Source organism: Scophthalmus maximus, chromosome 9 (assembly GCF_022379125.1).
Source record: "Scophthalmus maximus strain ysfricsl-2021 chromosome 9, ASM2237912v1, whole genome shotgun sequence".
NCBI lineage: Eukaryota > Metazoa > Chordata > Actinopteri > Pleuronectiformes > Scophthalmidae > Scophthalmus > Scophthalmus maximus.
In genome coordinates this window covers 11125517-11137775 of record NC_061523.1, presented here as the reverse complement: position 1 = coordinate 11137775, position 12259 = coordinate 11125517, and the positions used below count along the sequence as shown (strand labels likewise).

The 12259-nt window shown below is 42.0% G+C and overlaps 2 protein-coding genes across 2 annotated transcripts; both read left to right on the top strand.

Annotated features, from left to right (window-relative positions):
* The first annotated feature begins 347 nt into the window (after nucleotides 1-347).
* On the top strand, nucleotides 348-7412 carry rlim (ring finger protein, LIM domain interacting). The gene is made up of 4 exons (XM_035650033.2): nucleotides 348-648; nucleotides 1777-2003; nucleotides 3577-3681; nucleotides 3787-7412. The coding sequence occupies exons 2-4, from the start codon at nucleotides 1835-1837 to the stop codon at nucleotides 5619-5621; spliced, it is 2109 nt and encodes a 702-aa protein (XP_035505926.2). The 5' UTR covers nucleotides 348-648; nucleotides 1777-1834; the 3' UTR covers nucleotides 5622-7412.
* Nucleotides 7413-8598: 1186 nt separating this feature from the next.
* Nucleotides 8599-11087, top strand: glod5 (glyoxalase domain containing 5). The gene is made up of 4 exons (XM_035650084.1): nucleotides 8599-8760; nucleotides 9149-9304; nucleotides 10318-10473; nucleotides 10591-11087. The coding sequence occupies exons 1-4, from the start codon at nucleotides 8704-8706 to the stop codon at nucleotides 10732-10734; spliced, it is 513 nt and encodes a 170-aa protein (XP_035505977.1). The 5' UTR covers nucleotides 8599-8703; the 3' UTR covers nucleotides 10735-11087.
* Nucleotides 11088-12259: the final 1172 nt, after the last annotated feature.

Below are 12259 nucleotides of genomic sequence, written 5' to 3'. Positions count from 1 at the left end.
AAATGTTACTATGATAATAGCATAATAGGCTACTTTATAATACTAATAAAATAGTTGCTGCGATGTGTGGTGTGTCATTAATCATTGGATGTGACTGGATAAATACCAAGCATGATTATGAACATAAGACAGATGGTTTTATTAAAGACTTCAAATGATGATATATACCGGCCATTTAAGGACACTGGCATTTTCATTTATGTGTCTTCCAGTCAGGATTCTGCAGGAGGTAAGAATATTTGCATTTACAACCGCATCGTGGCGCTACAGCTTAACTGTGTCACACTGACAAAAACAAACATCCCTTTTATCTAATGCTCTCCGCAGATGGGAAAAGATATTTTGTTGCCCTGGACTAGGTCTCTCAGGCTGTTCCAGTTGCGTGGCTGCTCAGGCGCATGGCTCATCCCGATTCCTTCGCATCGATTGGCCCAGGATTGGTGCGGCGTCGTGTCTGCCTGGGAGACAGAACTCAGGGGAAAAAAACTTCCTAACTTCCTCGGTTTCCGGAAGAGCATTGTAGCCTTCCTAAAAGAAAGAAAATGGAATCCTGAAATCGCACTGAGCTTCACAGTCAAGCGTCTTTCAGAGACTATTGGAAGAACAACTGGGTCGTACGATTACATTGCTACCAACATCAGTGTACAGGTAATGTTTTAGTGATTTGGTGACACGTGTGATTCATTGTGTTTGTTTCATTTTCATTAGCTAGCTACTTTTAGCTGTTTGCCCTGGCTCTGCTTGTAATGTCATTAATTGACGTTGTATGCTAAGTTAGCTTGCGGTGGTGCTAACAGTAATGTATTTTTAATGACACCGTCGTGTTTTGTTTATGACTTTTCAGTAACAACTAAAAAAAAAACAACATTTCCTGACATCGGCGATATTTTTTTAATAATACATATTTACGTTACGTTATTGTAACGGATGAGTATCGTGAAGAAGTTACTGGCTAAGTTAGCGTTAGCTAACGTTAAATGTCTCGTCGGTAGTGAATGTGGCTGTTAACATGTAAGCTAACTTGCTAAGTTAGCATGAAAGCTGAACACAACTGGGGTTGTTTGGTCATCTAAGAAGCCTGCTTGAAACCTGTGATGCACATGGTATAATAATCACTACCAAACCAGCTACTCTTTTATTTGTTATTGTCACATATTATTACGTACAGTTCGTTCTCATATATAGCACGCTGTGGTTGAAGTTGACAGTGCTAGCAACCGTGTACGATGCTAAAAGCTAGCTGGCCAACGTAAGCTAAGCTAGATGATGCCATTTTGTTTTTATCTCGACTTTGACCATTACTGCTTTCATCTGGGACTTGAAAACACACATTATCAAACCATTCACTTTAAACATGGCAATCGAACAGCCACGTTGTCTAATATGTTCGGGAAACGTTCGTTGGACGTTACGTTAAACGCAGCTGTTCTACAACCTTGTATTGGTCCAGTAGTTGTCCGTTTGCTTTGTAGGCAGTGGACGTAAACCATGGTAACATCATTCTATGGTCAACATCAGCTATTGGTTTGATGATCCCCTCACATGTTTAGTGTATTGCACTGTGATTTGTATTTTGACCAGATTGCAATTTCCCTGGCTGATGGCAAAGTACTCTTAAAGGTGTCAACATTTTAATTTATACTTGGAAAATAATCCCTTTTCCTTATTACCATTTTATTTGAAGGAGTGTTAGTAGCCTAAGTCATTTAAATTGATGCAGAGTCAACCAGCTGGTCATCTGTTCTTGATGAACAGTTGCTTTTTTTCTTGTTGCAGGAACTGGATCTTGTTGAAGATCGGAGAACATCCCTCGATCTCCCTCCCTTCTGAATCAATGGAAGGGTCTGACAGTTTAGAGCAGAGTGGCAGTGACCAGCCAGAGTCACAGCGCAGAAGGCAGCTGGACCGCCTGGACAGGGAGGAGGCCTTCTACCAGTTTGTCAACAATCTCAGTGATGAAGACTATCGTCTCATGAGAGACAACAATCTCTTGGGAACCCCAGGTAATAAAACTCTAATGTAACCAATATACTAGTTACAGTGTCATGAAAGCAATCTGTGGCTGGGGAAACTTGGGTGTAGGAGAGACATTCATAAGATTGTAGGGTAAGGTTATTAGGTTTATTTTGAAATGGATAGGGCTGGGTACCGATATTCAGTACCCTGCAGGTATTTAGAGTGAAATAAAATTATACAAAGTTAAGTCGCAGATGCCCCTCAGAAGGTGTTAGCAAGCAATGCTATTAAGTGTGTGCATAATTCATGCAGTTTGTGTTTTCATTTATAAATTCCATTCCTTATTTTAAAGCTTGAATTGGTTATTTAAGAATTTTAAGAAGTTCTTATATAGGGTTAAACAAACTTAAACCATGATATTTATTCATAGATTAATACCAGATTTTTGCAGTGGAGGCTTTTATATAAACTGTATAGCTGTTTTCAGACCTGATCTCTGGACAATGTCCTGGGGTTTGCTGTTCTCATACGATGAACGCATTGGGAGTCAAACGCGTACATATCAGCAGGATAATCTCCAGAGCATTCTGTGGCATCTGTGAAGAGCAGCAGAAGGCAGGACATGGCAAGAACTCCGCTGCATAAAGCAGTGTTTTTGTTTACAGTTGTCGACACGCCCATTCGCTCGCTGTGAATTCTCTGGAGATTCTCCTGCTGTACTCTCACATTCGTTCACTCGGACATTCTCTGGAGATTGTATTGGGGGTCTGGCAGGAAAGACTCCACCGAATGTCCGGAGCATTTCCTTTTTCACCTGCAGTTCAGGTCAATGTTCAGTGCTTGTCTGAAAGCAGCTGACATTTGCTCTTAAACTTAAATGTCATCTAATATGCCTAAAGAAGGGCCTCAAGACAGTTTGCAAATTTCGCTTTGCAGACTTTTAAATTTTGGTTGATATGAATATTTTCTATTTTCTATTAGTAAAATCTATGTCCTCTTCTCACATTAACTACTTGCCAAGTAAAATGAGAAGTTACAATAAAAAGTAAAGCTTAGGAACCTCTCGTTTTGAATTTTCACTGCTCAAAATGCAAAAGCCTACGGACTACTGAAGACGCCCAATCCGTTTCTGTCCCAGGACAGTGTGAGGGGGAATGTAAGTTTGGAACGTCCTTTAGTGGAGCACCCAGCAAGGAGAGGGCATTGAATGGACGGTGGCATGCCCTGGTAAGTCTGGAGGTTTTCAGTATTGTCCTGTTGATGTGCTTAAAGACAACCAAACAGATCCATGGGCCAATATATTACAAAAATTAAACAACAGTTCTTCTCCTTTTTGACACATGTACAACATTTCTACAGCATAGTACAAGGTTTTTTTCTTTCACCATAGTTCTCCTACCTGCCACATAAGTAGCTGCTTCAGTGTGTCACCCCACTACTGTTTCTATGCATTAAATTAGAAAATGTGTCCTTATTTTAGGGAGTTGAACTGTCGATCCTGTTAAGATGAACTAAACATTTAATAATCTTCAGGAAAGTAATATGTGGATTTCCAAAAGTTATATTTTCTTATTAAATATCAGACTTTGGTCCTTTTTTTTTTTTAAATGTCTCTTTCAGGAGAGGTAACAGAGGATGAATTATTTAATAGACTTCAGCAAATCAAAGATGGTCCACAACAGCAGAATAACACCCCTAGTACTGAAATTGGAGAAGATCCAGTCGGTAAGTTTGCCATTTCTTTTCTTATTTATTTTTTTGATTGTCACATTAATTTTTACTGTCACACTCAGATATGATTTGTCACTTGTTAATTCTGCTGAATTTCAGTACCACCAGAAAACTCAGAGGATCCTGCCAGTGGGGATAGTCTCCTGGACTGGCTGAATACTGTGAGGCGCACAGGCAACACAACCAGGACTGGTCATCGTGGAAACCAGTCATGGCGGGCAGTAAGCCAGACCAACCCAAACAGTGGCGATTTTCGCTTCAGCCTTGAAATCAGTGTGAATCGTAACCTAGCTGAACAACAGGCAGCTGCAGAAGGGGAGCAAGAGCCTCCAGAGGGTCAAGAGGTGGCGGCGGCAACGGCGGAGGCAATGGCGGAGGCAACGGCGGAGGCAACGGCGGAGGCAACGGCGGAGGCAGCGGCGGAGGCAACAGCAGAGGCGGCAGCAGAGGCGGCAGCAGAGGCAACAGCAGAGGCAACAGCAGAGGCGGCAGCAGAGGCAATGGCGGCTACGACGACAACAACAAGTGCCGAACCAGAGGTTCCCATGGAGACAGAAGTGGTGGAAGAACCAGTTGTAGAAGAGTTGGCTGTCATAGTGGAACCAGAGCCTGAGGTAGAAGAGGTTGTTTCTCAAGAGATTTTAGAAGAATCTCCCAGCTCCCCCACTCCAATGGCAATACAACCCCCACTTTCTCCCTCACCACGAAGAGGACAAAGAAGAGCCCGAAGTCGCAGTCCAGAACCACGCAGGACCAGGGCCCGTACAGCCAGGAGCCGCTCCCCTCTCAGTTTGGATCAGTTGGATGGGCTCCCTAGTCAACGTCAGGCTCACAACTCTCAAGGCCCTAACTCTGCCACCAGTTCTCCCCCTATGCCTCAAGTGGAGGGCAGTTCACGGACTCGACAACATGTTCTTTCCAGGCAAAGCACGGCTGACAATGATGTTCAGCCACCTAGGGATGGTGCAGAATCTGTCACCGAGGCCCAAAACGTTGAATCTCAGGAAGGAGAGGCTGCTGGGGGAGAAAGTGGTGCCGCAGGGCGGCGCCCTCCTACTATTATGCTTGACCTCCAGGTGCGTCGTGTGCGTCCAGGTGAATATCGGCAAAGAGACAGCATTGCCAGTCGTACCCGCTCGCGCTCTCAGAACTCAAACAACACATTTCTTTATGAGAGTGAGCGTGGCGGATTTCGCAGGACTTTCTCACGCTCTGAGCGTGCTGGTGTGAGGACCTACGTCAGCACTATTCGCATCCCGATCCGAAGAATCTCTGATGCAGGTTTGGGAGAGGCAACCTCAATGGCTCTCCAGTCTATGATTAGACAGATTATGACTGGTTTTGGTGAACTTGGCTACCTCATGGATTCAGACTCTGATTCTTCAGATTCAAACCGTGGAGCCGGCACACCGACAGATCTGAGTGAAACTCTAAACAACCCAGATGCTGCTCCTGCTGCGGCAGCTGCTGCTGCTGCTCCCTCTGCTGCTGATGTTGATGAACCACCTGAGGCTGCTGGAGTCAGAGCAAGGACAGTTGAGACTGATATGGTTGAGGGCCTTGCCGCTGGAACACCTGCCTCTGGTGGCAGGGCTCGACCCAGACCCCCTATCAGCCTAGAGGAGCCCAGCTCACTGCCCTTCCTGCGCCTCGCCCACTTCTTCCTCCTTAATGATGATGACGAGGACCAGCCTCAAGGGCTGACGAAAGAGCAGATTGACAACCTCTCCATGCGCAACTTTGGTGAGAATGATGCCTTGAAAACTTGCAGCGTCTGCATAACAGAGTATGCAGAAGGTAACAAGCTACGGAAGCTACCCTGCTCTCATGAATATCACGTGCACTGCATCGACCGCTGGCTGTCTGAAAACTCAACATGCCCTATCTGCCGCAGGGCTGTCCTGGTATCGGCCAACCGAGAGAGTGTGGTGTAGCTCCGTACAGACTGTGGGGCCTTTTGTCTCCAACTAAATAATCTAATATCCCAAGTCCATGAGAGTGTCTCCTTTGTTGAAATGTATTTCCCTCATACCATTTGTGAGTTTGGTCATAATGCAGTTGCAGGTTTGATACGGGGTGCTCCACACAGTGACATTGGGGCATTTTCACTCTCTAGTAAGACTATTATTAATGCAGTCCAAAGTTAGACACAAGCAATGCATGCTGCTTGAATCCACCCGTAGTGACCAAGCAGTTTTTTGCACTGCGCCCCTCCATGCACACAAGCAGATCTGGATCTAATAAAGAACCCCCTGGTTATAAATGCTGCACACCTGCAGGTAGTTCAGGCACTTCAAGTCCTTTTGTATTAGCTCCTAAATGGTGCATTTATATACCATAAGTTGGGTATTGGTACAATTCGTAGTTACACCAGTTCAAAGTATTAGCTGTAAATAAGCGTGTAAAAAAAAAAAATAATTTTGAATCATACTTTGTATCATTGAATTGGTTTTCTGGATTGTAAATGATCTCATGATGATTAGGGTAATGCTGGCCTCAATTATTCTATCACAGCATCTAAATTTGGTGTTAAACAAATAGGTGGTATCGGTGTCACATCAGGATAATTTAGAAATTGTGATGTCCAAAGGATGTAGGACATGAATTGGTTTGACATTTACAGTGTGACTTGTACTCTTTTCATTTTTTTTTGGTCTACCTGAAAGAAAATAATTAATACTTTGGGAGTGGCATATACCATGAAAATCTTCAGCGTGTGCTGTATTGTGTTAAAAAAAAAGAACAAACAACGTTGTACAATAATAAAGGGAAAGGGAAATTCACCTAGGTTACTTTACAAAGCACAAGTTTAATTTGGAATCATAACATCTTCCTGATCATAAAAATTGTTGACTAGTATTCATACCAGAACTTGGGAGTTGATATCAAGTTGTTGGCATGTGATCCCCCCGCCCTCCCCATCTCAAAAATATACTAATGGACATGAGATTTCAGAAATTTAAATACAGTTAAGTTTGCTTTATTGCCCCCACATGTGCAAGTTATTTTTTTTTTTCACGTACGGTTTTACAATCATTCTTTGCCGATATCCATTGGCTACTTGCCTGATACTTAATTTTGCCACTAACAAAAAGGATTGTCTTTATGAATGGACCGATGAATTAAGATCTCTAAATGACTTTTTTTTGTCAGACTCCTTCTGTCTTATTATGGTTCCTGGTTCCGTTGGAAAGTCAGAATGCTTCGGCTCACTGTGCTCTCCCTCTGCCACATGAGCAGATGCTCAATATCAGCGTGCAATACATGCAAAAGTGAAAAGTAGAGGATAACAAACCATGATATAAAATGTATGATATTCTTAAAAACTTGTTAATGGCTAAAATCTTAAATGAGGACTTATTATATTTTAAAAATGTGTTGAAGTTTGTTTTATTTTATGTAGACGTTCCGTAGGTTTTTAATAGCACTGTTGATGAACAGAAACACTGGCTGAAGGAAGAAAAGTGCATCACTATTAATGCCACCCTGTCATGTTTCTTGTTTCACTGTTTGATGTCTATACCGCAATTATTACTTCCCTCGTTGAGACAAAGTTTGAATCCAAGACGTTGTCATTGTTGCAAACCATGAACCTGTAAATGAAACGTATGTTCCCTCTTTGGCCAAGCTTTAGTTCTGGCCTTGTTCTGTGACCCACCCAGTGCAGTATGTTAACTGGGTGTTAAACGAAACTAACCGCTGAATTAAAGTTGTTATGCTACAAACTTTTCCGTCATTCTGTACTCAAACCGTGCGGATGGATAATTATAAGCACATCCAAATGCACTCATTATTAGTTATTACTTCAACCATATACAATATGTTAAACACAGGGTTTCCAGAGTTGTGTCCATGACACTCCGGCCGTGTTTCCCAACCAAAGTGAGGGCTCTCGGGCACAACTCTGTCTTGCCCCGGTCGTTTACTGCGGTTTCAAAATTTCAAAGCGTCCCACAAGCCCACCCCGAGCCTTGTTATCCTCAGGCTTTGATTATAATTTTTAAAAAAGTACACACACTTTTATTTCTATGTTTTTTCATTGATCGAAGTGATTACTGTTTTTTGGGGGGGGACTGCCATTTCAAATTTGGGTTTTTTAAAATTTTAAAGCTGATCCTTACAATTTTCAATCATAAGTGTGAAAGTCGAGTGAAGACCATGTACAGTAGAAGATGTGGTGTTGGTGTTACTGCCCCACCAGTGTTATGACACTCACTGTACAAAATACACTTATTTGTTACGCCTGTCCAGCAATTCAAAAACTTAGCTAGCACATGCACGCCATTAAAGAACCACTGTGCTGTGTATTATTTAGAGGGATCTACTGGCAGAAGTCCAATATCCATGCTTCTTTTATCAATACCATTCTTTGAGGGTTCATTCCATTCAATGCAAACCAAGAACCTTGGCATGATCCATGCAGAGTCCGCCATGATTTTTACATTACCAGGGAGGGGGGCTTGTATTGATCACCCCCAGAATGATTCACTTCCTGTGGACGAAATGTCTGAATTTTGTAAATTCATCTCAATGTTTATTACTGAGGTGTTATCAGAGAGCATTATATGAGGAGGTCTCTCTGAATATTATGCAGTTAACTGCAACAGGCCTACATGATAAAACAGAAGTAAATTCACACCTCTATGACTGTGTGTGAAAAACACCTGAGCATGTCAGGTATCAAAAAACAGCATTAGAGTTTTACAGGATTTGTGAAAAGCCTCATAGGTGTCCTTCTGTGTGTGTGTGTGTGTGTGTGTGTGTGTATATATATATATACACACACACACACACACACACACACATATACACATATATATATATATATATATATATATATATATATATATATATATATATACAATGCAACAATAAAATCATTCTTTATTGTCATACGAGACTAGCGCCTTCGGCTGCGCCAGGTGCGGACGCTGGTTGAGTGTGGTGCTGTCGTGTTCACAGTTCACGGGGCAGAGGAACCAGGAAGTGTCGCAGTCCGGACCCCGGTGAGTGAGGATGGCGCTGCGGACTGTCGCGAGCCGCCTGTGGCATTTTCAGAGGCACAGTTTCCAGGTAACCGACGTCGTTATGTGCTAAATCAGGGATGTTAAACGTCTTTCCTCTGGCGTCCGAGTCTGTCCGGACGGAAACTTTTCAGACTTCCCTTGTGGCGGGTAAATCTAAACTGTCTAAATGTGACTGCATGGTCGGGTTCATTTGATTTCCCAGTTGTTCCCCGTTTTACATGTGGGGTCCAGCTGCCAGGCTACGTCATTGTTTTGTTTTTCCGCCAATCGACATGACTGCGCTGACCCTCCAGGTGCTCGCAGTGTGCAGTGCACCGTCACACCACGCGGCGGCGCTGTTGATACGGAAATGAACGTCCACCTCTTATGTTCATTTTAAAAGGCAGCACGAATGAAGCCTCACAATCAACTGTACTTCCTCTCCCCTCTTTCAGATCGTCTCCGTTCAAACTCCGGGAGCTGTCACATTCAAAAGCACCTGCCCGGTCGGTCTGAGTCATCTGGACCATCTGGTCCTCACAGTGAAAAGTGTCCCGGACACCATCCACTTCTACACCTCCGTCCTCGGCATGGAGGTGGTCACTTTCAAGGTATCACAGGTGCTATGTTCACTCAAGTGTAATTATCCTTTTACTATGTCAAACATGTAAATTATGTAAACACATTCACCCCAAAGCATATTGGCTTTTTAACGGAGAACAATGATTTCATGTAATTTCGTCCGGCCACCTATATACAATACTGGTCCATCACAGACTGTGTTTGAATACTGACTGATGGTAGTCTTCAGTAGAGCTGTAACAATGAATCAATAAGTAATTGAGTACTAAGTTGTCAACTGTTTTGATAATGTTACTGTTTTTATTAAACCAAAAGTTCTCTGATTTTAGCTTCTTAAATTTGAATATTGTCTTTGCTCCTCCATGACGGTAAATAAATAAACAAAACATATATAACATAAATGACATTCTATGGACCAGGCAAATAATCGATTAATTGAGAAATAATCGACAGATTAATCTATATTGAAAATAATCGTAGGTCTGCTCTGTTTGTCAAAGCTTGTGTTCGCATAGAGTGAAAAACATCTAGAAAAGGACTTATATGATTCAATGTGGACTTGCCATTATATTCCATCCATGATATACATCCCATCACCTGTAGGTCCATCAGAATGACAGCTTAGGTCTGAAAACATCCACATAATTGTCCTACTGTCCGAGGATCGCTCCTGTAAAATATTCAGGATGCTCGCACTGTGCCCCAGGGGGAGATGCTCCATTGTCAGTGTACAGTTCATGCAAAAGGGAAGGAAGGGGGAAATAAACTGTGATATAAATGTCCTCTCTTGTTTAAAACAGTTAATAATGGTTAAAATCTGAAATCAATAGTCACATGCAGATAATGAAACGTCCGGAATGTAATATTGACATAATGCATGTGTTATTTATACAGGGATTAACTAAACTGAAATACTCGTGCTTTTAGTTTGAGAGAAAATCCACTAGGTGGCAGGCTTTGGTTAAAAGTCAGCCACTCAATCACTTACAGAGTGTTCAAACACCTCTCACTTCTTGTCGCACGGCATCTCTGCATTTTCAAGGGAAACCGTAAGGCTCTGAGTTTTGGGCAGCAGAAGTTTAACCTTCACCAGCTGGGTCAGGAGTTTGAGCCAAAAGCCAAGCATCCGACCTCAGGCTCTGCAGACCTGTGCCTCATCACCAACACCCCTCTGGCCACAGTGGCTGCGCATTTGAAGGTATGCGTCAACCAATGCCACAGACTGTTTTGAATTACTAATATCAATGTTTGGATGTCACTAAGGTGCCACTGCAGTCAGGCTCAGTCAGTTTCTGCTGTTTCCTCTCCCCTGCAGGTTTGTGGAGTAGAGATAGAGGAGGGTCCGGTGGAGAGGAGCGGGGCTGTGGGGCCCATCACCTCTCTGTACTTCAGAGATCCAGACCACAATCTCATTGAAGTGTCAAACTATAACCAGTCATCATCAGAGGGCTCGTCTTGAGAACATCCGAACCCTGATGAACTCTACTCTGCTCTGTGACTGTTTCAGCTGTGAGGTTTTGAGAGGAAGAAGACTGTACTGTACTGTACTGTACTGTACTGTACAACACACACTGAGATTAGGGTAGATAACATCAGTTGGCTATGCACACAAACAGTTCACGTATAGTTCTGCTACATTAATCATGTGTGAATATAGCTGTTTTATCTATTATAGTAAAACTGAAAGTGAGAAATGATCATATCCTGAAGATGTTGGGTGACACTTTGTCGTCTAAAGGGAAGAATGTTCTTATTCTGTGAAGAGAATCTGTTGTAAGAACCATGGCTCAAAATAAAAGGCTCTTCTATTTATTTACAAGTCTTATTTTCTTTTAGCTTTTGACATTGTCTTCATATTTTTTGGTGTCATTGTAAATGCTTAAACCATTTATTGTCTGAAGTATGGAAACTTGTTATGTATAACAACAGAGAAAAAGAATCATTGTCCTTGCTCAACAGTGAAAAATAAAAGCCAGGAATGTTAATTAATTATGAAGATAAACCTAATTTTCCTATTCGTATTACAAAGACAGTAACAATACCTTCTTTCTACCTGGTTCTGCCGTAGTAGAGACTTTGAGATGAATGTTAATAACAGTCCACAATGATAGATAAAAAATATAGATAGATGTATTCATGCTTATTGGGGAGTTTGTACGTGTAAGTGTTACATTAAGTAAAATGGAAAGTTTGCAGGAAAAAACGAGTCTTTGCACACTGATCATAAGTCTCAGCAGCTCAGTGTCTTTCTGTAAACATGGCCTGTGTGTTCTCTGCTTCTAGTATGGAATTTATGTTCAAAGACAAAATACCTGACATATTGTAGTCCAAATATGGCGTCAATGAATAATTCTTTTGGGTTATTTCCCCCTCAACTACGCATTTTCTTAGCTCTGATTTGTATATCCCTCTTGAGTTACCATTTCCCCATATACTCATAATTTCTCCTAAATGTTGATATAACACGAAACACCAATAGATACCCAATTCTCACCCTCTTCCTATCACTCTTCACACACATAAACAATAGTCTATGTGTGCGAAGATGGTTATCAATAGCCAGAGGGAGGGAAAGAACTAGAATTTTTCTGTTTCCTGACCGTAAACCATCAAAACCAAACGGAACTTGATCTATGTCACAGCTGTAGATGTTCAGAGAGGCTCTTGTATGTTGACATTTGAGATTGCACTTTGTGCATTGTTGTTTGTGGAGAGTATGGAATATTAAACATTATTCCATCTCTAGCAAGACTCCTGGGATCTTATTTTTTGTAATTCTACCTCCATCACTAAAGAGCACCTGTCACGTCAGCTGTAGCCGTGCAGCATTTCCTTTCCATAAATCAATTCTTATTGTGGCTGATTTCCCTTCCTTGTTATTTAGTGTGTCCCTATTCACTGTAACAATCCTTCCTTATGATAAACCACACCAATGGAGGAAGTATGCATGAATAATCATGATCGTCGTCACTGAATTCCTGTCA

What these genes read in the sequence shown, in the direction of transcription:
- rlim (XM_035650033.2), top strand. Translation starts at nt 1,835, where the DNA reads ATGGAAGGGTCTGACAGTTTAGAGCAGAGTGGCAGTGACCAGCCAGAG. An exon ending in CAATCTCTTGGGAACCCCAG is followed by an intron (nt 2,004 to 3,576) that starts GTAATAAAACTC and finishes TGTCTCTTTCAG; the next exon opens with GAGAGGTAACAGAGGATGAA. An exon ending in AATTGGAGAAGATCCAGTCG is followed by an intron (nt 3,682 to 3,786) that starts GTAAGTTTGCCA and finishes GCTGAATTTCAG; the next exon opens with TACCACCAGAAAACTCAGAG.
- glod5 (XM_035650084.1), top strand. Translation starts at nt 8,704, where the DNA reads ATGGCGCTGCGGACTGTCGCGAGCCGCCTGTGGCATTTTCAGAGGCAC. An exon ending in TGGAGGTGGTCACTTTCAAG is followed by an intron (nt 9,305 to 10,317) that starts GTATCACAGGTG and finishes TGCATTTTCAAG; the next exon opens with GGAAACCGTAAGGCTCTGAG. An exon ending in CAGTGGCTGCGCATTTGAAG is followed by an intron (nt 10,474 to 10,590) that starts GTATGCGTCAAC and finishes TCTCCCCTGCAG; the next exon opens with GTTTGTGGAGTAGAGATAGA.